This window comes from Vitis riparia, chromosome 19 (assembly GCF_004353265.1).
Source record: "Vitis riparia cultivar Riparia Gloire de Montpellier isolate 1030 chromosome 19, EGFV_Vit.rip_1.0, whole genome shotgun sequence".
In the NCBI taxonomy this organism is placed as follows: domain Eukaryota; kingdom Viridiplantae; phylum Streptophyta; class Magnoliopsida; order Vitales; family Vitaceae; genus Vitis; species Vitis riparia.
In genome coordinates, this window is record NC_048449.1 from 2,693,174 (window position 1) to 2,719,049 (window position 25,876).

At 31.7% G+C, this 25,876-nt stretch overlaps 4 protein-coding genes across 4 annotated transcripts; all 4 read right to left on the reverse strand.

Annotated features, from left to right (window-relative positions):
• Positions 1–883: 883 nt before the first annotated feature.
• LOC117909423 (uncharacterized exonuclease domain-containing protein At3g15140) lies at positions 884–8,505 on the reverse strand. Its single transcript, XM_034823468.1, is given in 7 exon segments — positions 884–1,400; positions 1,874–1,935; positions 1,938–1,996; positions 2,663–2,788; positions 5,517–5,597; positions 6,948–7,150; positions 8,274–8,505. Coding segments are annotated over 7 exon segments (957 nt in total). The 5' UTR covers positions 8,499–8,505; the 3' UTR covers positions 884–1,199.
• A 1,733-nt stretch (positions 8,506–10,238) lies between these two features.
• Positions 10,239–15,862, reverse strand: LOC117908586 (E3 SUMO-protein ligase MMS21). Its single transcript, XM_034822236.1, has 7 exons — positions 15,746–15,862; positions 15,578–15,649; positions 14,819–14,929; positions 14,611–14,721; positions 13,363–13,502; positions 10,831–10,916; positions 10,239–10,737 (listed from the first exon to the last, which is right to left on the reverse strand). The coding sequence occupies exons 1-7, from the start codon at positions 15,845–15,847 to the stop codon at positions 10,559–10,561; spliced, it is 801 nt and encodes a 266-aa protein (XP_034678127.1). The 5' UTR covers positions 15,848–15,862; the 3' UTR covers positions 10,239–10,558.
• Positions 15,863–16,192: 330 nt separating this feature from the next.
• Positions 16,193–16,874, reverse strand: LOC117909550 (homeobox-leucine zipper protein ATHB-52-like). Its single transcript, XM_034823588.1, has one exon. It carries the CDS (start codon positions 16,792–16,794, stop codon positions 16,309–16,311), a length of 486 nt encoding a protein of 161 aa, XP_034679479.1. The 5' UTR covers positions 16,795–16,874; the 3' UTR covers positions 16,193–16,308.
• Positions 16,875–24,833: 7,959 nt separating this feature from the next.
• LOC117909339 (signaling peptide TAXIMIN 2) lies at positions 24,834–25,818 on the reverse strand. The gene is made up of 2 exons (XM_034823340.1): positions 25,572–25,818; positions 24,834–25,045 (listed from the first exon to the last, which is right to left on the reverse strand). The coding sequence occupies exons 1-2, from the start codon at positions 25,667–25,669 to the stop codon at positions 24,922–24,924; spliced, it is 222 nt and encodes a 73-aa protein (XP_034679231.1). The 5' UTR covers positions 25,670–25,818; the 3' UTR covers positions 24,834–24,921.
• Between the last annotated feature and the right edge of the window lie 58 nt (positions 25,819–25,876).

Below are 25,876 nucleotides of genomic sequence, written 5' to 3' on the forward strand. Positions count from 1 at the left end.
TGAAGAGCAACGGCTCTCAAATGAAATATCTAAATTGGTGAAGTGCTTTTTGTGGGGTCTTTTGGAAGAGGGTTCCATTGGATATGCTCACCATTTGATATTTTTTTATTCAATATTTTTAAAAAATAAATTATTTCGAAGTACCCTCAAGGACACGATGAGAGCTTCAAATATTACTACACCCCCACTTCAATTGAATTAGATAAGTTGAATAGGATCTTTAAGGATATGATGAGAGCTTCGAATAGTACTATACCCCCACTTCAATTGAATTAGATAAGTTGAATAGGATCTTTAATGGAAACTTTGATACTATTTGTTGATATTAATTAATAATATCATGGGTTACTTAAATATCGATGAAAAAACGATTATATCGATCGTGATATTGATTAATTTGTTTAACACACAATTATGGAACGGGGTTTAGTCATAAAGTTGAGTTGTGAAAATTTTGTTCAAAGCTTGATATGTGAGGTTGGAGTTGGGTAGGATGAAGCTTGGATTAGTTGTACCTCTTTTGAAGGGAAAGTGAAAACCCTAATCTTGGATGCAAGTTAGTAGGCAGAGAAACCAAGCCCATGGTGGGTTTAGTGTTAGGATGCTTTTCGTAAATGGGAATAGGATTGAAAATAAGATTAGAATGGAGGTGAACCCAAATCAAAATCATAGTAAGAATGAGATTAGATTTCTATAATGGTAAACAAAAAACAATAACAATTTTTGGTATATTTGATCTATTAAATACATCAACCACAACATGCTGACACAATGGTGAGAGAAATTGAAGTTTAAACCAAGCCAGCCATTAAAAAAAACCTAATATTTTCATTACCATCATCATCAAAACAGTGGTTGTTGCATCAGCCATAGAAAAACTAGCTCAATCAAATCCTTGGCCAACAACTCCCATGGGTTACTTACCAAGCTCAGCTTTGAAATGAGATTGGAAAATGCTTAAAAATGAACTGGGTTACCTCATTAACTTTGAAATCCTTATACAAACATGGCATGTCAATGGTGGGTAACTTCCCATATGGAAGCCATTTTCTCTGGAAAGACCCTATGAAGATACAGGGATAAGGATCCTTGTTGCCTTGAACATGGGACACCAATTCATAACCATCATTCAATAATACAAACAAGCGGAAATGTACCAAGGAAGGAGATCCAGAGAGAGCTGATCCTGGCGGTAGCTGCTACCTTATGCGGTTCTTGAAAAGGAATTCAACATTTTCAGGAGAATCAGCATTCCTCCTTGCAGAAATCTGCAAGAGTGCACCATCAGCCAACATGCGTTGTAATACTCTTGCTATGTTCTTTGTGTCATCAATTCCAAGGTGGTGACTTCCCAAGAGCGGTATCTGTAGTTCCTTCATCATTGTCATCATTCCTGTGGCCTTTCAATCCAAAATCAAGCATATATCAAAAAAAAAGGAAAAACACTACAAACAAATGACAGAAAATAGTGATGCAAGTTAGTCCAATTCAACTAGATACTGACTGACCCAACACAATATTGAGCCATTTGACAAGGATGTTTTGGTATAAGTTTGAGTCAGGTTGGCCAAGTGACAGCGGATCTGACATGGGACCTGGTGCAGGTTTGAGACGTTCAACATTGTGTTGAGTTCATCAGTTCAAAAACTCAGGTCTGGTCAGTTTCAGTTAATGTTCTAAAACCTTGGTTTGATTCCTCTGGTATCAACAAAACCCAATCCAAATTCTAAACTCTAAAACCTTTATGTGAACAGTTTATTTGAGTTCCAAGTCTCCTGATAAAGAGGAGAACTGATGCTGCCAAGATGGTGGAGGCAAGGGTATGAATAATATTTTTAAGAAACCTGAAATAGAGCTACTTATGTGAACTCACCCTCCGCTTGTAAAAGTTTAGGTAAACATCCTTCAAGTTGATCCACTCCATAAAGTATGGGGAAGCTTCATCTTCGATACTTTGCATTGCTGAGGGACTTTTGTTTTCAAGTCCCAATTCCCACTAATACAAGTAGAACAACAAGAAGTTAAACAAACCGAGTTCTAGAAGTGATTCTTACAGCCATATCAAATGAATATCATAAACTAACCTGGAACCTGAACTTTGATTTTAGAAGTTTTAAGCTTCAATATTTTGTAGGGCATTCCATTGAAATGGAGCCACACATTATTATTATTTATTTCCCCTTTTCCATGGCATTTAGACTCACAAATCTAGATACTGATAAGAGCAATACAGAAAATAAAGCAGCCACCACATATGATAAGAGAAACTGAAATTTTATAAACAATTCCATACATGGGGTGCATTGATTGTCCCATTTTCTGTAATGGCCCAATGCTAAAGGCTGGAGTGAACAATAATAAATAGAGGGAATGATTTTAATTCCATTGGAACTTTAAAAAATTACCCTTACATGATTGACATTATTTTTCCTTCTTAAGCATTTGTTTCTAAAATTGATCAAACACAGTAACAGTGATAAATTTAACAGTAAATAGTACATTTTATCATTACATCCTCATAGTCAAAGCAATACTATCATCATTTAAATGAAACAACCTAGATCAATTTCTATATGCGAGGCCAACTAAGAATATTACTTATATAAACTGCTGGATTACCCTATAAATAGATTAAATATGTTCTCTGAAGTAATGAACTCACCAAGTAACAAAAGCAGCTTGGTCCAGACGTCCACCCATCTCCTTTGTCCACAAGTGATGCTGAGTCAGCCAAGCTTCAAATTGTTGAATGACTTCCTTGAATGGGATTGCTGTATCATGCCAAACACTGTAGATCCACATGAACAACATCTTTTTTTTTTTTTTTTATAGGAAACGACAAAGGGATATATTGATAGAAAAAAGAAGTACAAGAGAAGGATGAGGAATCCTCCCACCAAAGAAAACTAAACTACAAGAATACAAAAACAAGAAAATATACAGTAAAAACATACAAACTCTCTAGATTGGACCAACCCTTTGGAATTACACACCGCTATCCAATCAAGTTGTAACACATTAAAGGGAGTCCCCTTAAAATCCTTGGAACAGAAAGTCCAAAGAGAAGCAAGGAAATGAATAGGATCCCAAAGATACTCTGAATTCTTTGCTTTATCCTCAAAAATCCTCACATTTCTTTCCCGCCACACAATCCAAATTAAAGCGATACTCGCAGCTTGCCATAAAACTATCCCTCTCTTAGATAAATTAAAACCATTATAATTGATGGACAGCATGTCAAAAATGCTCCTCAAGGGAACCCAATCCATCTTGGCTAACTGAAATAATCTATGCCACAACCCCATCGTCAAAAAGTAATGTAGGAAAAGATGATCTGTTGATTCTCCATGCTTCATATACAGTTTACAAATATCAGGACTAAGAGCTTTGTATGGTCTTCTCAATTGTAGCAAGTCATTAGTATTTACCTTTTTGTGTGCCACTAACCAAACAAAGGACTTGACTTTGAAAAGGAACTTAAGAATTCCAAACGAACTTAGTAGGGAAAACTGGAGGAGAACCAAAAAATTGGGATAAGGCTAGAAAGAAAGATTTGACTGAAAAAAACCCTTAAGAAGATAAAGACCAGGATCTCGCATCTGAAACCGAAGGTGATAGATGCAAACCATCAAGTAACCGCATGAAACCTTCTAAATCTTTTATCTCAGAATCGGAAAGGTTACGACGGAAATCAAAGTTCCAAGAGAAAGGACGAGTAGAACCGAGAATGGAAGAAATATAAATATTTTTATCCAAGACTACTCTAAATAGTCTTGGATATTGGGATCCCAAAGGTTGGTCCCCCCACCACAAGTCTTCTCATAACCAAATTCTTTCTCCATCTCTTACCACAAACCGAGTAAACTTGGAAAACTTCTGAAAGACTTGTGCAATAGTCTTACAAGGACAACGATGTGACCACCTGACTAAAGTGTTAGCATCCCAACCATTAGAGTGTGATCCATAAATGCTTAAAATAACCTGATGTCATAGGGCTGAACCCTCTCTAAGGTACCTCCACAACCATTTCCCTAAGAGAACGAGATTCCTTAGAGAAATCTTCCCAAATCCCAATCCCCTTTTTGCCTTCAAATTACACACTACATCCCAACTAACTAGATGATCTCTTTTACCTAAGCCCTGACCATAAAAAATCCTTTTGCAATCTCTCAATTTTTGCAACCACTGAAGTGGGTATCTTAAACAAGGAAATGAAGTGATAAGGCCTATGGGTGAGGCAAGATTGGATAAGAGTTATCCTACCTCCAAAAGATAAATAAGTCTTTTGCCACCCATCTAATCTTCTCGAGATCCTCTCAATCACTGGATCCCAAAAGCCACAAGTCTTGGGATTTCCTCCCAAAGGAAGACCCAGATAGAGTATAAGCCAACCAGAAGCCTTGCAATCAACCAACTCGGCCAACCTAGAAAAATGATTCTGATCAAGATTGATGTCATATATATTACTCCACATGAGTAACATCATTCTGTCTACTTGCAGAAAACTAAGGTTGTGTTTGAAGAAGATAATAAAATCCTTAAATGACTTGTCATAATTGATTCTGTCAAACTAAATTTTCAAGTTTGAAAATGGATTTTATAATATAATTGGATATAAGTGTAACAAAGTTCATCCTCTAACAAATAAGGATGCCATATAGTCCAAATAATATTTGAGAGATTGTTTAAAAATAAAAATGAATAAAGAAAAATATTTAACACTGAGGTTGTCACGGTATGGTGGCAATACTGGAGAAGTTCGCAGAGGGGACAATGAAGATTGTGCTGGTGACTGGTGAGTGCCCTGGTACAAGTGGTGGAAAAGTGTAGAAATGGCATGGACTACTGATGGTGGTGAGAACTGCAGCAATAGGGTAATAGTAGGACAGTGATGGCATTGGAGGAGGCGGTAGCTGAAGTGATGTAATAACTAGCAGCATGGTTGATAACTCAATACTGCAACTGATGCAGATAGAAATGATGTGAATAAACTAATAGATAGAAATCATGAAGTTGGCCTTCAAGCTGGTGCAACATCTGGATTATTAGTCGGAGTTCTGTCTTCATAAGGTCTTTTATTGGCATGGCATCCCTATTTTAGTTTGCATCGGCCAATATCTTACCAATACTTTGTAATGCATAAACTAGAAGCCACCATATATGAATACTTCTCAGAATCTCATGTACTCTGAATTATAGAGTTAATAGTGATGGGTTGACAGCATTATTCTGTCTGGCCTCAGTAAATGCTAGGAAGAAGCTGCTCTCTCATCAAAGCTACCATGACTATTGTAATTTCTTCTCATGAAAGTTGAGAAATCTAATGGTAATTGAGATATGTTAGCTACATAAATGGTTCAGATGGCATAAACCTGGACACATGTGCCTATCAAAAAATAAATAAATAAATAAACTCGGTCACATGTGTGCCATTTGATTCAAAATTTGAATAGCAGCAATTGAATTGCATTGTGAGTGAACATCAGATAACAATATAAGCAGAAATGGAAGCATACCGATCAACCCCTAATTTTCCATATTTTCCTTCAATATATTCATTTATTCTTTGCTCAGACATTTCTGAAGGCTTCACGAACCTGTGACAGAAATTTGGGAAAACAAGAATAAAAATTTAACATCTCAATAGATCCTATTTGAATTAAGTTATTGTCTCACATATGACATCAAACACGGCAACAGTAAAGTACAATAATGTATTGTTTCCACAAGGCAACACTCAGGAGACATAAATTGTTTGACTGTTTCTCCACCTGCATGATATGTTCATGAATTTTCTCCAGCATAGATGGAATGGGTCTGTAATGGGAAATCAAATGCATCAAAAAAGAACTAGATCTGTTTCCCAACTGCTGCAATAAGTGTTATCTATAGTGCTTCCAATGATTAAATAGCAGATTATGATAAGAGGTTCCAATGCAATTGAAGTTTGGGTGTAATATATGAGCTTCTAGAGTTGCAAAACCCAGAACAACTCTTAATCAGATCTCTTTAATAGATGAGAAAAACTACAAACACACTCTAGAAAAAGTTTATACAAGGAGCACTCTTTAGTACAAATACTCTTTGAATGAGTGTTTCTACCATGAGCACAACATCTTACAAAAACTAATATAAAATAAGAACAAAAACAGATTTTAAAAAAAATAAAATTACTAGGGGTACAACATCTATCTCAGCTCTCCATTGTGCTTAGAACCTTGATTACCAGCCCTTCACACTATTTTAACTAAGGCTCATGTCTGTCATAATGAAAAACTAGGAGTGACATAAGAATCCATAAAATGTAATATCAAAACATACAAAATTGAAGCAAAAAGGGTGATTCAAAGGACGAAACTCCTAGGTAACTAGTAGGCCAAGCTAAACTAACTATTACGCCCACTTGACCTTGGCAAGTCTCTTGAATGCTCCTGCATCAAGATTCCGCTAATATCCTATTAGCAATATGCTATCTGTTGGGAAATGTAAATCAAATGAAAAGCATTCTACATTATGAGTTTAGATATTAACAGCTCACCATCTGTTGAGGAATGTGAATCAGATGAATAGCATTCTACACTATGAGTTTTGATCTGTAGAGATATTGCAACAGTACAGAACAACAGTGATCTGTTCAGTGCTAAATATGAACCCTTGCTATATCTAATGAACTGATGGCAATGATAATGATCACTGGCTTCAGATACTCTAATTTGATGTCATGCATTAACAAGAGGGTTAAAGATGGCTGCTTATCATTAAACCGAAATGTGCGAGTGCATCAGTTTATTATTGAAGTTCCATAGAAAAAACTGGGAAAATAAACACCATAACTCTGGCTTTATAGAACAATGCACAAAGAACCAAAAAATTAATAAGTAAATAAATAAGAGGGCATTATTAATTGCAACCATTTTGAGCATGCCATAAGGGAAAGAACGTGGAACCTGTGGAACAAATCCACGACATCCATTGTTTTTGCATTAATCATCAGAACAGGAAATTCAAGAATCTCAATTTTTCCCTCCAAATCAAGCACCAGGAAAAAATCTAAATGCTGGGATTGCAAATGTTGAAAATTTGCTGCATTTACTTGAAGCTCCCTGGAGCAATTGTGATTGAATGTCTCTAGGTGGGTAGGATCATCCATCTGCATGACAGAGAAACTACAATCAGGAATCACAACTCAAAACTATTTTTTATTAAATTGAACATCCTTCTACAATATGTTAACAACAGCATGTAAAATCATTTTTGTTTTCCAATAAATAAGCAAAGAATCCACTAGATAATGCCAAGAGAAGGGGCAAAACCTGAGTACCCGCTGAGTATACCATAGAAAGCCCACGAGCAGAAAACACAAAATAAGGAGAAAAATTCACCTACAACTAAAGTCATAGATAAAATCCAAAGAATGAAAAATGGAAAACCCCCTATCACTTTTCATCCTCCTCCACAAAGAAGCAAATGATTCAACACCAAGCATTTTGATTAAAAATCAATTCCTTGAACCCCCCAACCAATCAAAACTCAGCTTTTTTCTATCTTTCCAAATTTACTGAGTACTACTATGACAAGCTGATGCCCAAATGGAAGGCCTTCTCTTATCCAAAAGTCTACCATGTCATCCATAGAATACTATGCCCAAGCCAGTATGTCAAACAATTGCAATTCTGATTGGATGATAGTCATTAAGGCTGTGAATCAAACCAGGCTATCAACATCACCCCCAGTTGTGAGCTAAGCTAAATCCCTTTTTTTTAAAACTTGAGCAGCAACCTATTCTGCTCGGGTAAGGTGGTTCATTCCCTTGAGGAATCAAACCAAGCTACTCAAGCTCGAAAGATGAACAAACCAAGCTAAATCCTACTTCAGAGCTCCTTAATTTTGCAATCAAGCTTGAGCAGTCTACTGCTCTGCTCAGCCCCAACTATCAAATCAAACACATATTCCAATCACACCTCATCAATATATATATATATAGAGAGAGAGAGAGAGAGAGAGATGAATAACACCAACCAAACTTACTCAATTTCACAAACACATTCTCCAAAAGGATGCTCAATTCCACAAAGAAAACAAAACCTTAGTTTCACAAACCTAAACTCCATCTACTGCAAACGCTCCACTAAATTTATATCCTCTACTAGATAAAACCCCACCATCATATCCACTAAAAAGAACAAATTACAATGCAACCCAAGTGGGTATAAGCTCAACAAAGTGGGCATTCAATACTGAAACATTTAATCGAACATGTGGAGTGCACTCACCTTTGTACACTTACCTTGCGTGTAGTACAAACACATGGGCCTCCAGCGATCGCTGGCCTTGGGGGAAGCAGTGACGAGCGAAGGAGGGGATGGGTGAGGAGTAGAAACGGAAGCGGAGAGGGTAAATGTACGAACTGGAGGGGAGAGAGAGGAAGGAGATGAAACGTAGGGAATGAGAGACGAGAGAGAACCATAGCGAAACGGAGAAACCCTAGAAAACGCCATTTTCTGTTTGGTTTGACTAGGAATGGACCGTTGGGAGGTTTTATAGTTAAAAATTAATTTAAATAGTTAAATTTTAATAAATATTTATTCATTTTCAAATATCTTATAACTAATAAAATTAAAATAAAACGCGGTAAGTACATAAAATCTTGGCCAACTATGGGCGGACAGATTCTACGAGAAGAACGATTTTGAGAGGGTTAAAAATATTTAAATGTTTTTTAATATTTTTATAAAGAAATTAAGTATTTGACTCATCATCGAAAGGTCCATTTATGTTCTATAGGATTATGATATCAAATAGATAAATATCCGGATTAAGGATTTGTAATGACTCATATTCAATCATGTAAATATTATCCGCTTTGAATTTAAATGAATTCTTACGACTTTAAAACGTATTTATAAAGTTAAAAATATCTCATATATATATATATATATATATATATATATATAAATCTGTCACAATAATTTTCTTTCATGTATGATGTGAGATATCACATTAATTAAGTTTTGAAAATACTTTTAAAAATCTAAAATTTCAATTAAAATAATTTTAAACAATACCTTAGTAAATAGTACTTTTATAAAGCCTTTTCTATGTTATAATACTAAAATATATATTATCAAAATATTTTTTTATTTATATTTAAATAGTAAGTGATTTACCATAAGATTGTTTTTAATGGAAAGACTACTAAATGTTTGTTACAAATTAAAAATATTTTAATTAATTTTACAAAATAAAATTTTTACAAAATATAGGCCCAAAAGGGTCTTAACAACTTTAAAACACGTTTACATTGTTAAAAAAAGTTTATACTTATAACTTTATCCCATATCCGTGTGGGATATCACAAATACTCCTTCATATAAATACAATATCCTCGTTGTATTCTACAAGATTGTGGGACCAAACAAACCCCCCTACTCTAATATCATATGTAATTACTCATATTCAATCGTATAAATATTGTCCGTTTTGAATTCAAATTAGTTACTTTAAAACATGTTAACATTATTAAAAAAAGTTCATACTTACATAACGTAAGAAACTTTCTCTCATATTCGATATGGGATATCTTAATCGACAACAATATTAAATATTACAAGTATTTCCATCGGAATCGCTCTTGAAACCAAATTTGAAATCACTTCTATTGTAAAAACACATCATATGTTTGGATTTAAAAGGAAAAGTATATATTTAGGTGTTATCTTATGGAATGATTGTAATTTACATGAAAGTTCTCCACAAATCATGATTCTGTATAAATAATTTTGATTTAGAAAAAATTTACATACTAATAAATTTGCTCATCAAGTAACCTTAAAATACAATATTATTTTTATAATAATGGGTACACGTATAGAAGATTTATGGATTGAATTCAGATTTTTTACTTTTTCAAATTGAAATAACATTCCTTGCTATGCTTCATTTTTAGGTTGAAATTAAAATTTTCTTATCATGCTTTCATATTGCAAAAAGGGACCATGAAGATACTTGACACCCCTCCTTTATCATGAAAAGTACAAAATTAAACAAAAAAAAAAAAAAAGGAAAAAAGGTTAGGAGTTCAAATTATCTTATTTAATTTATTATGAAAAATACGAAAAAAAAAGTATAATTAAAATTATTTAAAATTACTATAAAAACATAAGATAAATCACAATAACCATCTTTAGATTCCTCAATTTCTTTATTCCATGAAGGATAGAGAAGTTTGAAACAGAGAATGAAGAGAAAGTTTAGGTTAAGGAAATGCCTACTTTACAAGAAAATGTTCATATCATAAACATTCCCTCTGTATCATACCACAGTTCAAATCCAGATGAGACTTCACAAAAACTTAAAAAAAAAAAAAAGAAAGAGACAGAAAAAGACAAAGAAAAAGAAAAAAAGAGGAAAGGAAAGAAAGAGAAAAAGGAATCAGAATACATTGCTTACTTGCATTGAACTATATAAAATGAACAACATAAGATTAGTTCTTCGGGCAAAATGGAGATCTACAAGAGCCTGAAATCGACTGAGAAAGTTTCATTTGGACATCAACCCCTCAGTCGTCTTCTTCTTCTTCTTCTTCTTCTTCCTCTTCATCATCATCATCAAGCTCGGTGAAATCTTCTATTACATCAGTTCGACCAGGTTGCTTACTCATTGATTTCATTTCATCAATTTCAATTTGTAACAATGCGTCACACACTACCCTTTCTGCCTGCAGTATTTTCGGGCAAGCTGGAGAAAGAAGAGATAGTAAAGAAAGATGGTAAGATATGCAGCTAGTGCAGAGTATTTCATAAGTTAGGATTGAAACAATAACTTGAATACCTGCAACAGGACATTGAGCGCGTCCATGTTTGGATTTTATGTAGTGCAAGATGGCCTTCTTTTCATAAATATGCTTGCAATCCACACTGCACCCGGAGGGGAATTGAGAAGAAAATGAAATAAAACATAAAAATGAAAAAATGTGTAAGAATAGTTTTATGTCCCAATATATGCAACTAGCAATGGCCAGTATGAAGCTTGCGCTCTATACTTTCCCCTGCATAATGACTCTTCATGGAATTAACTTCTTTGTGTTGTATTGGGAAATGGCATAGTAATCTTACTGCAACATACTAGACTGTTTCCGTTGCCTATTAGACAGTTTTCTTTCTTATAAATACACTACCTTGTGTTATCAGTGTTTAGTCCAATGCAATTTTATAAATCACGACTGAGGCCTTAAAAAGGGAAGTACATTATGAGGCATTAAAAGGGAAGTACATTATGAGGAAGTCATATGAATGAACCAGTGCTGTACAAGAGGTTGACAGAAATATATATGAGCAAAGAAAGTTAGAAGTAACACAACTGCTGAAGTTCTAATGCCGGATATGACTAAACAGATCAGGACGGTGAAAAAGGCTCAGTGTAGTTGAGATTGAAAATTGTTGGTAGAATTTTTCCATTTTTCCCCTTGGAATGGTGGTGGTAGCGGTAAGGAAGCGGTGGACAAGTGGATGGATTAAGAGAACATTTTGAATATGAACATAATGTCCATTCTGCTCAAGTAATAAATTGCTTGTATATTACTTGTATACATTCAGATTCTAGGTTCTGGGTTCTTGCTGCTTCGTACTCTTATGGAACACATTGCTACATGTTGACAATTAAAAGCACAACAAACTTATATTTTACATTCAAAGGGACACACCACAGGCAGAATAATATGTTTTTCCAACTTAAAGCAGTACACCCACCTACCAAAATTTAACTAAAAAAGGGGAATAAAGTTAGAACTAATAACCAACTCATCACTTCGCATTATCTAGCTCTAAACAATCAGTCAAGATATGATATATTGTTCATATCATTGTAGCAACTGAAATATTTTTTGTATAAACAAAAGAAAAACCAAATCAATCTGATTATGACCCTGGGAAGCAACATCTAGGAGGATGTGGATAAATAGAAGGGTGAGAGAAAGAATAGCAATGATATATGATTCCAATATGATATGTAAGGTCTATTAAATCATTTCATAACAAATTGATATACAGAATTCTACCTGTATCCAAAAGCTTTTTTTTGTATTTCTTATTTGTCATTTTGAAAGGGCTAACTTAATTTAAGTTATGCACAATAACTCTATTGCCTCTTCATTGAAGCATTGTGTTTTACTGTACATCTCTTTCTCTCTTTCTCATCAGAAGCACTGATTCCATTGGTTCATGAATTAAAAAAGTACAAAAGGGATGAATGATCCTTCAAAGCAGAACAAAAAGAGTAAAAAAGAATCCTAAAAAATAACCTGACTAAGAAGCCAAAGTGGAAAACAGAATATAAAACAAAGATACAGCTTAGAGAGGCGCAGCATGCACAACAAAAACCTCTAAACTAACAGCCCCATTCACAACCTCATCCCTAACCTAAACTCACCAAAGACTTTTTTATGCAAGCACACATTTTGTACAGTTGAGACAAGTCTAATTGCCTGATCTAGGAAGTTATTAATATTCTACAAGCCAAAGCATAAGCATTTATGTTCCATCATTAATTATAAGGGAGAGTCAACCCCACACACAAAAATTGCTAAACAAAATGGAAAAGTGAACCAGGTATAGCCTATAATCATTAACACCCAACAATGGAAAAAAAAGAAAGAAAGAAAATCCAGTTAGCCAATCGGAAAAAAGGACAAATAACACAAACTCATCCTGCATTTGGAATCCACAAAGCATGCATGAAAAGCACATACTTGTTTAATTAATTCAAAAATCTTTACATGCATATGCTTCTGTCTTTCAGAACAACCATGCCAGGAGTCACTAACGAGTATGAAATATCAGAAAGCCTGATATATCATGTCAGACTATTCCTTACAAGCTTGGGCTTTTGGGCTAGTTGGTTGTCTAACAAGGTATTAGAGCTTTGGTTTCTAGCAGTATTGGTTTGAATCTCTCCTCTATTTATTTCCTCCATTTCTGGAACCATATGCAAGCGGATGCCACATGTGAGGATGGCTGTTAAGTCTTAGCAAGTCTGATAAACATCATTGGTTGATTCCATATGAGCTTAAGCTTCTGGGGATAATTGGTAGGTTAACAGAAGTGACCCACGGTAAAAAAAAATGTGAATCTTTTTTTTCCTAAGTAAAGATATAAATTTTAGTTGGAAAGATCACAATTTCCCTGGAGAAAATGGAGATATGTGGTAAATTTTCCTCAAGCTTCATGGTAAAGTATCCTTGGAAATAGATGGAGCCCTAGCTATATATATTGCTGGAATTTTCATCCAAGAGCTATTTTCCATTGAAAAGAATGAAGCCTGCGGGAAAACAACAGGGAAATAATTCTGAAGTGATTTATACCATACCTGCGAACTGGATCTGCTAATTCAGTAACAGGTCTTCCACTTAATGGGCAAGTAATATTCAAGAGGTTGCATTGTGTACTGGTCATTACAATGTCCTCCTGCTCATCACCTGGCATTGGCTGTCCTGCATGGTGAACATTCTGCAGGAGAATAGTGAGAACACATTATATAAGATTTAGAAAAAATAAATTCGAGAAATTACTCTTGACAACAGAGAAATTCTATTCACATTATAATGAAAAAGAAAAAAAAAAATGACTTGAATGTGATATAGTAAAATGAATAGAAATAGGAGCACAACATACTTTGATTGAGAGAGAGAAAGTAAGAGAACATTGTTTGTGTCATGTGTTATAGGCTACAAGTAAAAATAACAAAACAAATGAAACATATACTCGCAAAAAGAACATTGTTTGTGAACATCCTACTACTTAAAAAATGAGAAATAGATAACAACTAGTAGTCATATTCATGAAAACCTCCATGCCAAATATTTGTTTATCCATACCCAACATTGTTGATTATCATCTAGATAAGATATATATTGCAAGATATTACATCACTGAACTGACTACTAAATAATCAGCAAGACTCTTAAATATCATAAAGTTATGGGTCTCCCATCATTCATCCATATAAAGGAAAATCCTAAGTAATTGCACATGTACAACCATAAAATCATGCTATATATCTATAGATTACAGCTAACTATGTTGTCCTAGTCTATCATTTAGTCCTGAGTTGCACATTGCAACTTTCAAGATCATGTATCAAATCTCACTGTTCCTCTAAATACTGAAGCAAAAAAATGTAGATGCAATTTATAAATATGATTTTAATTCAAATTGATCAAAATATAAGATAAAACCTCCTCTCCTTATTCAGTCCAACCTCTTCGAGATATGGGGTCCTATTAAGTCAAGGGTAAGAGGTTATGTGATCTATACAAAGAATAAAAGACTTTATAAACACATTGTTTTAAATGAATAATCATCAAATTCACTTTGGAATCAACCACCCTACAGGAAGAAAGAATTGTGCCTTTAATACTGAGGAGGAAAAACATATATATTCAGAAACACCATCAAGAAAATATTAGAACACACTACTTTTTTCTTACAAGATGCTACACATGAGATTTATCTTTATAATTGGACAATGTCCAACCAAAACTTCATTTTTTGGTCCACATGACATCCAAGCACAGTTTCATCGTTTGCTTTATAAATAAGCACAAAAATAACATACCCAAACAGCTTCCCTGAATTGACGTAATAATGGATGGCTTTGTGGAGCAAAAGAGGAATTGGCCTTGAGCTTTGCAACCTCATCCTCAAATAACTTCTTAAAATCAGTTAACTGCACTTGAAAATGGACTTAGGTCAAGAACGTGATAAAAAATAATTCACTCAACAAATAGGGGATAGCCTGTGAATAAAAGAAAGAATTCCAATACCTCAGGCCTGGGTTGGTGCTCATTTCCAACAGACTGAATTGCAGCTGAAAATTGTGTACAGTCTTCTGATGTTCCCAATAACTCAACAACGGCATCTTCAAGCTCTTTCACCTGCAATAGCCAATAAGATTCAATCATCAGCATCTTAAACTAGGATTCATTTGTTAAAACTACGAATTCATACAAAATCCCAACAAGCTAGGGTTCATAACAATCTTCAAACTATGGTTTCTTGATTAAACTATGATTCTATCAAAATTTTAAAACATTAAAGGAGATCACTATTTAGAAAAAGCTTCAATTTTTTATTTTTATTTTTTATATCATCAATTTAAAACTAAGAATCTCCAAATGCTCCCCTGCCCCCTAAAAGACTATGGTCTGTCAGAATCCTCAAACCAGGATTTACCAATTATAGTTAACTTATCTAAAATCCTAAAAACTAGGGCTTTTCATCAGCTTCAAAGAAATTCTATCTAAAATTAAAAAAACTTGCGTTTATTAAAATATCACAAACAGCTCTTTATCAATTAAATAGGGAGTTTATCAAGAATTCCAAAAGCAATAAGCTTCCAAAGTTCCAAAACCATCCATTTGATTGCTCACGAAAGCGCGGGAAAACAAAGAAAATGAAATTCTTCACCTACATTCTCTTTCCAGTAAGTAAATAAGATACAAGGAGCCTAACTTTCCAGTTTCTTACGTTTTCTCGTCGACCAAACAGACTTCAACTAAAAAAAACGAAATATAAAAAAATACCATCTGAGACTGGCCGTCCCTCTCCAAATCAACCGCCACTTCCTTCATCAGAATCATAGCCTTTCGAATTTCCTGTAACCAAAAATTCCACAAAAGCGAAACTTAATCACTCTCACACATTACCAAAAATACAAGAAGATGGGATGGAGCTAGGGTTTGGGGAGTTACAGCAATGAGAGATTGGTTATCGGAGTAGAGAGTGGAAGCGGCGTTCCTGAGTCTTCCGGGGACGCCATTGTCGCGGGAAGCAGCAGCGGAGGTCGACGCCATTGTTCTAGTTCCTCAAACCTCACCGAAACGCACCGTTTTGAACCAGAATGCACTTGGACTGGGCTTTTACATTTGAGCCCAAAAGCCCAAGACCCGTATAGTCCTTGAAAATTTGCAATCCAATTTTGAAAATTTCAAAATTTAAGTTTAATTTGTGTAATTATGATTAAACCAACGAGCATATAAGAAAGACAAAATAATTAATAAATAAACAAAAACATAATGATCATTAGAGTTTATCATGAAAAATTGATACAAACATACAAAAACCGAGACCCATTTTCTTAAAATTACTCTCGCAAATTAATTAAGTTTTCAAATGAGTTTTTTTTTTTTTTTTTTTTTTGTCATAGACTCAGTGCAATATTCTACAATTCCTATTTACAAAATTAAAGGCATTCATGCATTGAGCCTCATAAAAAAGTCGGTTAATAATAACGATACATTTTCAATCGGTCTCATTAAACCCAATTTGATCCATCTACACCCATCAAAGATGCATAGAGCTTTTCGAATTGAAATTCCTCGTTATTCCCCAAAGTGCTACCTCCCTCATCGCAAGAAGTACTAGAGAGTACAGTAGAAACAATTGGAGGAGGATTAGGGTTTGCATAGTTCAAAGCATGCAACATCTCATGCGCCTTCTCCAACTCCCCTTGGAGTCTTATGACATCTCTCTCGAGTCTCCTTTTTTCGATCAAGGCATGCTCTAGCCTTACTCTAATCACATTATAGTCAAGCTCCAAGTTTTGTGTCTTCCATCGCGCTCGCTTGTTTTGATACCAAATAGCGACTTGTCTAGGCGGCACTCCAAGCTCTCGCGCGAGGTGGAGCTTGCGCTCGGGCTCAAGCTTCTTCCCATGGTCGAAGCTCGTCTCTAGAAGCCTCACTTGGTCTTGAGTTAACCTCTTCTTGTGTTTTTGGTGTTGCGAATGGAAAGCATCCATGCTTGGAGCTCGGAGCTCGAACCTCGAAGCTTTGAACTCACTGGAAATGGAGATGGGTTGGATACAAGAGAGAGAAAAACAAAGATGGGGGTTGTGACTTGCCTATCATATGCCACTTTTATAAACCAATTTTAAAGGATTTCAAGGGCTGCAGACTTCACATTTGAGCGTGCCCTTCACGTGGAAATGGTCCTACTCAGCCATGCAAGTGGTAAACCTTGTCTACTATACATGTTGGACTAGTATATAATAAAGTTTTTGCTTTTTAATTAACTATTAATATACTTATACTAAACAAGCTCCAAAGATGCATGAACTTAGAGTTTTCTTTTGTTTTCCTTTTATTTTTCTTTGTTGTCACTTTAGTCTCAATTATCCTATCCTTTATAGATAATCATTCATGTTTATTATAAAGAATTGTATATGTTGGAAAAGTGTTAGATTTGATGATTGAAAGCTAAGAATGGTGATCCTTGGAGAAGAAGTTGTTTGAGGAGAATTAATTAATGGATCCTTTGAATGTTTACTTTGTTGAATTTAATGGTGAAATTAAGTCTTTTTTTTACATCATTGATTAGGCCTTAATTTCAATTTTTTTTTCTTTTTTGCATTTTTTTGAGTTTGATATTCATAAGGTTTTAGGAATTAAAGTTTAGGGATAGTGGGTGATTGAAATCGATATCTTGAGTCTAACTTGTCTTTGTCTTATCAAACAATTCAATGTGTAAAGATATTCATTTGACTTCAACTTCAGACTCTTAATGCGATTTATTCATGTGTGAGGAAAAAATCGAGATTAGTGTTAGTTTTTCCACAAATGTGATGTTAGAAGTAGAATTTTAATTAATTAATTAATTTTCAAAATGATAAAATTATTCCTATTCCAATTAAACCATTTTAAATTATAGTTTTTAAATGTACAATCAATCAGACAACAAAAATCATTATTAATTTTAATTCTTTCACCGACAAATAAAAAAATAAAATTTAAAGAAAATAGAGCTCTCATTCACAAAACATCAATAGTTGCATATCATTGATGTTCATTTATCTCTATGAATTTGTTTGATAGTGTTTTTAAAACACAATTTTATGTTAAAAAATGTTGTTTAAAGAAAAATCAACGTCTGATAAAATTTAGAAAATATTTTTGAGAAATTGAAAAATCATTTATTAAAAATATTTTTAAAAAATACTTTTAATAAAACCACTTTCCAAACATGCTAACATGTGAAAACATTTTGTGGGGTTTCTCCCTTTTCAATACTATAATATATGCCGAGTCGACACAAGTCTTATTTTTTTTTTTTTGCCATGAATCTTACTTGAAGGTGATTTTTTTATATACTTATGTACTTTTTTATCATAACACCATTACACATTTCAATCTCTCTTTAGCATAAGATATTTATTGTTCACCTACTCTATTCTTGTCAACTAAAATTTTGTCATTGGTAGGTGACATTAGCCACAATACATCTTCCTATTTGTCAAACAATTAAATTTATATATGATTAACATAGTTAAATTAGAGAAAATTAATGTCAACACCTTGATTAATATATGTTAATTTTCGGGTGACGTGTGAAATATACGTGTTTTTCTTTTGATTATTTCATTAATCAAGATCATCTCTAGATTAATTTCTTTATTTGAGTTGATTAAGAATATTCAAAACGATCACCTAGAAACTTCAAACTATATGTTCCAATTCATAAATTAAAAGGGTTTCTATCTTCCTATTCCATGTCCTTTGAATTAGACTTGTGCCCCATGATTGAGACATTTCACCATTCCCCAATATTAAAATAAGTATAAGTACTATTTCCACCTATATATAAAAAAAGTTTTTAAAGTATTTTTTATATTTTTAATTATTATTCAAAATATTAAAATAATAGTCAAGAAACACTTTAAAGTTGTTCTAATAAAATAAAGATCTATTTAGTAAGAAAATAATTTTGAAAAATATTTTTTGAAAATGGTTTTGAAAAACCATTTTTTGATTTTTATAGAATAAAAGTATGTTGAAAACCGAAAATATTTTTAACCAATTTTTAAATATATTTTACAAATAATTTTTATATCAAGTGTTTTATTTTTTATCATTTTATATATTTGTATAATTATTTTTTAAAACAATAAAAAATAAATAAAATATATTTTTTTGAGAACACCTTATTTTCTATTCTTAAAAACAAAAAATAGAAAATAGTTTTTTTATTGTCAAAAATGTTTTCTATTTTTTTATTGTGTGAAACAAAAAACTATTCTAAAAAATAGTTTTCAAATAAGTTTTAAAAAATACTTTTTTAATTAAAAATTTATCAATTGAGTTTGTCAAATTAGGAAACCATTTTTAAAAATAGTTTCCAAATATACCCTAATATTTTTCTATTACCATTCACATACTTCAAGTGTTTTTTTGTAAGTGTATAATCATATTCTCATGCTACTAGATAAAAACATCAAGTTTTTTTTTTATTTATTTAAAAAATATATATAATTAAATATGCCATATGAAAAAGGGTGAGGGGCAGGTAGATTGGACCCTCATCAAGAACCCTCTTTTGTCATCAAAGTGAAAATAAATTATACACCACAGTGGCCCATGGCTGCATCATACTTTTGACCAATATTTCTTCACTCACTGTCCCTCTCTTTGATGGTATTTTGATAGTAAAAATAAATAAATAAATAAATAAATAAATAAAATGAGCCACTCACTTGCATGGCCTCTTCTTCCCGTACTTAGAATGGAATGCAAATTTGGAATTATCTCCTGTCTCTCACAAGTGGGAAATTTTGACCCTCACTTGGCCTTGGACTATGACCATGACCATGAGAGATTGAGAGCTCGAGTGAATATATATAGAGAGAGAGAGAGGGTGATTAGGGTTTCTTTGAAACCCACAAGAAAACTAGGGTAGAGGGTGATTGGGGTTCGTTGAAAGGTTTGATTATATTCTTTAAAATTTATTTTTAAAAATTGTTTTTAATTATGTTTTCATGTTCATGTTAAAAATTGGTAAAAACAATTCATACTTGTTCTCTAAAATTTGTTATTTATTTTATTTTATTTTTAAAATTTGCTTTCAAATAACAACATGTTAGAAAATTTTAAAAACAGTTTTTTATTTTTAAAAATAGAAAACTATTTTTGAATCACATGCCCAAACATACTCTAGTTATTTTGTTTTGTTTTTTTATTCTTTAATTTTGACCATATGGTTGAATTAAATACAAAATTTAATGTAATAAGGGGAAACTAAAATAGTTTTTAGAAATATTTTCATTTAAAAAAATGAAATAAAGAACAAATTGAAACACTCTTTAGTAGGAAGTGATTGCATTTTTTAAAAACACATTAGGTTTAGACAATAATTTTAAAAACTAAAATATTTTAATTTTAATTTGAGTTTTTATACACATTTGGATAATTTTATTAAAAGAACTTTAAGTTAAAATAGAGAATAAGGTGGAAATAGGGCCTATATGGTAAAAGTCTCTTTTTGTCATCTTTAATAAATTTATTTATATAAAAGAGGCTTTTATATTTAATAAACTTTTATGATAATAATATATTTTTTTTAAATTATAACTTGAAGTAAGTTGGTGTTTGATAAACCAACTTAATAATTTAAAGTGGCTTAATAACTTAATTTAAGTCATTAAATAAATTAAGTATTGATAAAATAACCTAATGGTATGACTTAAAATAAAAAATAATTTTAAGTAATAAATAAAAATAATTAACTTATTTTTAAGTCCACATCTTTATTTACATTTTTACCCTCAGTTTGTTCTAATTACTTCCATAATTTTTTTTCCTACTTCATGACACAATCATTATACTCGATCTCCTTTATCATAATTATAATTTATAAAACTAAATATATTGATTTAATAATTTAAAATAAATTTTAAGTTAATTTTATCAAACAACCTTAATACTTAAAATAAAAATTAAGTAATAAGTTTTAAATCAATAACTTTAGTATAATTTAACTTTAAGTCAACTTAAGTCATCAAGTAATAAATATTAAATTTTATCAAACACCCCACAAAGTTTCAACATGTTTTCTACGTTATTTTTTCTTGTTAGAAAAACACTATAGATTTTTAAATTTTCATAGAAAAGTTACTAAATTTTCATTTAATTATATAATATAATATATATATATATTTTATTTTTCTATTGTTGCTTGTTTAAACTTCTTTCATATCATATTCTAACCCATGACCCATTAAATTAATATATATAAATATAAGTGAGTTTCAACATTATTAAGCTTTAAAATAGTTAATCCAATTTTAGAATATGAACATGGAGATGATATTAATGTCAAGGATGCCATATAAATAAAAAAATAATTTTTCTAAACGATAGGGTTTCTAGAATTTTCTTCCTTCCACCAACATTTTTTTATATTAATTAATATTTTTAAATTAGAAAATTTAGACAAAGAGGAGTGGAAATGTTGGGTGACAAACCCTTCAAAAACCCTATTGAAGATGCAAGGGTTGTGACGTCAGGTCGTTTGGAGAGGGTGGAAGTGTTCCCCACTAGGCAGGTTATGATTGGTGGTTGGGAATGTTATGTTCATGCACCCGTGACGTTAGCATTTAGGGTTTGGAGAGATGGAAGAAAAATGAACAAGATTTGGTTGAATAATGAAGGAGGTTTCAACATCTTCCCACCAACTTATTCAAAGTGGTGGTGGCTTTTTCCGTTCAAATGCATGAACATTAATCAGTCAAGAGTCAAGACCCTTGAGCTAGCCCTCAACTTGATTGTGTTGAGAAAAAAAGGGGAAAAAATAGTAAATAAAGACTGACCTGCTTACAAAACCGATTAAAAAACAAATAGATGGAAGTTTATCAGATCCAATTACAATACTGATTTGGTAAAAAAAAAAAAAAGACAAATAAATGAAAAAGTGTCTTATCTATGCATCGGATTCAGTTATAATATTCATTTGGTGTCTATCAAATCGCTCACTAATTAGATGATATCACGTGTATAATTTGAGATTTATTGTTTTATACTAAAGTATATTAAAATCCTATCACGGTTCTATATGTTTATATTTCCATTTAATGATCTAGATTTGAATTTAGATGAGACTAATTTAATACCTTAGATTTTTACAAATATTATCTAAAGAATAAAAATTAGTATATAACTTTAGGTGGAGAAAGAAATAAATTAAAGAAACCACGAGGAGAATGGGAAGTAAATCGTTACAACTAGCTTCACATTGTCAAAAAGAAACAAAAAAATTCTATTATGTGTCAAGCTATCTTTTTCTTTCTTCTAGATCTTTCAAGATTTTGAATGTCTTAAAACATTTTTAGTCGTGGAAGAAATGTGTTATTAAGAGGAAATTTTTCATCAGTGATATTTTAGATTGCATGGGAAAAATTCACGAAGGGATGAATTCTCCATTTCAATATACGGAAAATTCATGTGAGATCAACAAGAGTCATGGAAAATTGTTTTTGTACATGTAAGCATGATTTGAGTTAGGACTACAAGTAGTTAAAAATGACGTATCTCTAAGGTTTTACACGTATTATGTTGAACTTGGATCGGATGATCTACTAGCTAGAAAGTGAAAAAAAAAATTGTCAATCAAATTACAAATTATGATAGAATTTGAGGGAAACAAAAGAAGTGAAAGAAACTTGTTAATCAAGTTCGAGAGGTTTTACAAACTATGGTAGAATTTAAGGAAAACGAAAGAAAAAAGAGTATAAGGAAAAGTTGGGGTAGTTTCATACCTAAAAAAACAAAGTTATATTTTGTTATTGCATGTTGAAACTCTAACTAAAGAAAAAAAGATAATAAAAAAAATTAATTCATTAAAAAGATGACATAATCATCATATTTGAAAATTTAATATTTCTCATGTTTTTATTTGAAAAATAACATGTTTTTGACATAAATACTGGAAAATACCTTTTGTCATTTCTAGTATTTATGTGTAGTTTTAAAAGGAAATATTGGTTTTATAAGGAAAAAATGAGAGTATTTTTGTCAAAATGATGCCAAAAAAAAATAGAGGATTAAATTTTCAAATATGAGTTTTCAATGATCCTTTTAATCAAATAATAAAAAACTATATTATAATAAAAATTATATAATGCTATGATGACATTTTTACTTAACTATATATCATTTCAGAAAAATAATTAATTCATTCCTCGAAATAGAGATTAAGGCTTTACTTGGTAACTATTTTTGAAAAACAGTTCTAAAAAACAATTTTTAAGAATAGTTTTTGAAAATTGTTCTATAATGTTTTGTAGAATAAATATATGTTTGAGAACTTGACATATTTTAAACATGTTTTTTTAATATTTTTGAATATGTTCTAAAAATAATTTTTATATTTAGTGCTTTATTTTTAATCATTCTATATGTTTGTATAATTATTTTTTGAAATATTCATAAAAAAGTGAAAATAATAGAAAACAACTAAAAGATCTTCTTTAAAAACAAAAAACAGTTTTTAGTTATCGAATATGTTTTCTTGTTTTGAAAATTAGAAAATTGTTGTCATTGTCAAACAAGCCCTAAGGTTTCCTCCAATAGTGTAAGACTCACGTGATTTATCAATTTCAAATTTTAGTAAATAACTTAAGTGAGAGAGTAATCTTCATTGATTTCATTTTGATAGAATAAAAGCAAACATGTCTCTAGATTGTGATTGTGTTGGCTCATTTTAGGAAACTAAACCATAGTTGAATGATTCATTTTCTAAATTTCTAAACATTCATCCATTTCCTTTTTTTAAATTTTGGTCATAATAATTGGGTTGGCCACAACCTCATAACCCAATTACTTTAGATGGGTTTAAATCATACAATGGGCTGGTGCGGAGCACCTATCAACTATGGGCTATGGGCTATGGCCCAGACCATCCTTGGGCCATTAAAAGATGAAATTTTATCCAGCATCTAGGCTGAAATGAAAATTCCAAAATTTAAAAATATTGTGTAAATATCACATTTTTCAGAGCTCCTCTTACTTCAATTTCCAAAAAAGAAAGAAAAAAAAATCATTTTTCAATTTTCAGAATTTTTATAGGAAATCCTTTTTAATAATTTTATATTTTCATTATGTTCTGGTTCACTTTATAGGTTTGTAAGTGGTACTTTTACCAATGTCAAAGGTTTTTACTTCAAATTCTTTGGGAATTTCTTTGTGCTTTGAAATGTAAGGAAAGTATAAGAGAAAAAATATTGAAAGGAAAAAAAAAAAAAAACTAATATTATGCTTGGTTTATCTTTAGATAGAAGATTTAAGTAAGTGAAATTCTTTCTGACATATAATAACAATTTATTGATTTTAAATTTATTTTATTTTTTCTTTACTTTGATTTTTTTCTTTTCTCCACATTTTCGTTTAGAAATAGTCATAATAGAAAGGAATATGGAAAACAATCCATCATTTCCTAATCTCATTTTTTTTTCCTCTCATATTCTCAAAATATACCTTTATTTATTGTGATTTTTGAAGAAATGAATTTTATGAAACCAATTTGGGTTCCTTTGGATCATGGAAAGTTTTTTTTAAAAGAAAAAAAAAAACGAAAGGAAAATCAAGATTAAAAAAATAAATCAAAATTTTCTTATTTGACAAGAACATGAAAAAATAAAAACATTTAAAAATTTATGCATTTTCAGATTCATTTAAAAAAATAAATTTGATCCCGCTTGCTTGCAGAATCCTTTTTATTTTTTCTCTTTTTTTTTTCTCTCATACTTTTTTTCAAATTTTCCAATATTTAAACCGAGCAAGACGATCAATTTCATTTCATTTCATTTTCAAGGATTTAAAAGAAAAAAAAAACAAAATAAAACAAAACCCTTGATAATTGTCAAAAATTTGTCCTTCATAGATGAAATATGCCACACATTTTCTTTGAATTTAAAATATGGTTTTAAACTAATTTAGAAAAAAAAAAGACTATTATAAATAAAACAAAGCAATACCCAATTAAATTTATAATGTGGTCTCAAACTAAATAATATAAAAAACAAAAGAATAATTGGAATACAACCATAACAAAAAGGGAAGAGAAAGCACATAAACTACAAATATGTATGAGAAAGAGAAGATCAACAAGGGATCTGTTCAATGAACCATCTCATTACTTTTATAGGCATCTTCACCAGGCTCACTGCCAAATTGGCCAGCCCTGCACAGCATATACAGCATGGGCACAAGCAACTCAACAAAGTCCTGTCATCACATTTCAAAAAATTAATCAATCATCACATTGAAATTGTTTTCCTTTAAAGTATTTTCTTTTTCTAAGTCAATTTTTAGAAGTGTTTTCTACATTTTGGTTAGAGATTTTAAAAGTTTTTCGGGTTTTTTAGTACGATGAAAAACATTTTTACCAAAATCACTCCATCTTGTTGTATCTACCTTCTACATATCAAGAATATTTTCGACAATGTGCTTATAAAAATTGATTAAGAAAATAAAGATCTGACAAGGCAACACCTGTACTAGAAAGAGAAGAGAAGAGAAAAGAACAAGCCTATAACAAATTAACAATTTGTATTTTTGTTTCAAATGATCAAAAAAGAAGACCCAAGTGAGAGAAAAAAAGAACCCATATCATAAAAATTGAAAACTAGCAAGAAAAATATGAAAATGGATGAGTGAGTAGTTGCAGTCCATATGAATGAGAAAATGCCATGGGGAAAAAGGAAAGCATAAAGGGAATGAGAGAATTGATGGAGGAGAGAAGAAGACTGACCCAAGAATCCAAACAATTGCACCCACAACAGATAAAATCAGAGCAAGAAAAGCAAATGGCAGCCCTATCAAGAACCCCAATGGCCTGCAATCTCCCATCTTCTCTCCTCTTCTGCTTTCCTTTCAAGCCTTTTTTGATCCCAAATCTCTCTCTCTCTCTCTCTCTCCCTCTCTTTCTTGATCTGTTTGGGAAGACAAGAAGACAGAAAGAAGGACAAAAGAGGTTGTAAGTTGTAACCAATCTTTCTTCTGGGGAGAATATATACATGCATATGAATAGGATACCCTACGCGGAATGAGACCTAA

Bases quoted from the DNA above. Each gene is read 5' to 3' on its own strand.
- LOC117908586 (XM_034822236.1), bottom strand. From the start codon at position 15,847: ATGGCGTCGACCTCCGCTGCTGCTTCCCGCGACAATGGCGTCCCCGGA. The intron at 14,722-14,818 runs GTATTGGAATTC...TTTCAAGTGCAG, and splicing joins AGCACCAACCCAGGCCTGAG to TTAACTGATTTTAAGAAGTT. The intron at 10,917-13,362 runs GTATGGTATAAA...CTCCGGGTGCAG, and splicing joins TTAGCAGATCCAGTTCGCAG to TGTGGATTGCAAGCATATTT.
- LOC117909339 (XM_034823340.1), bottom strand. From the start codon at position 25,669: ATGGGAGATTGCAGGCCATTGGGGTTCTTGATAGGGCTGCCATTTGCT. The intron at 25,046-25,571 runs GTCAGTCTTCTT...ATGTGATGACAG, and splicing joins GCAATTGTTTGGATTCTTGG to GACTTTGTTGAGTTGCTTGT.
- LOC117909550 (XM_034823588.1), bottom strand. From the start codon at position 16,794: ATGGATGCTTTCCATTCGCAACACCAAAAACACAAGAAGAGGTTAACT.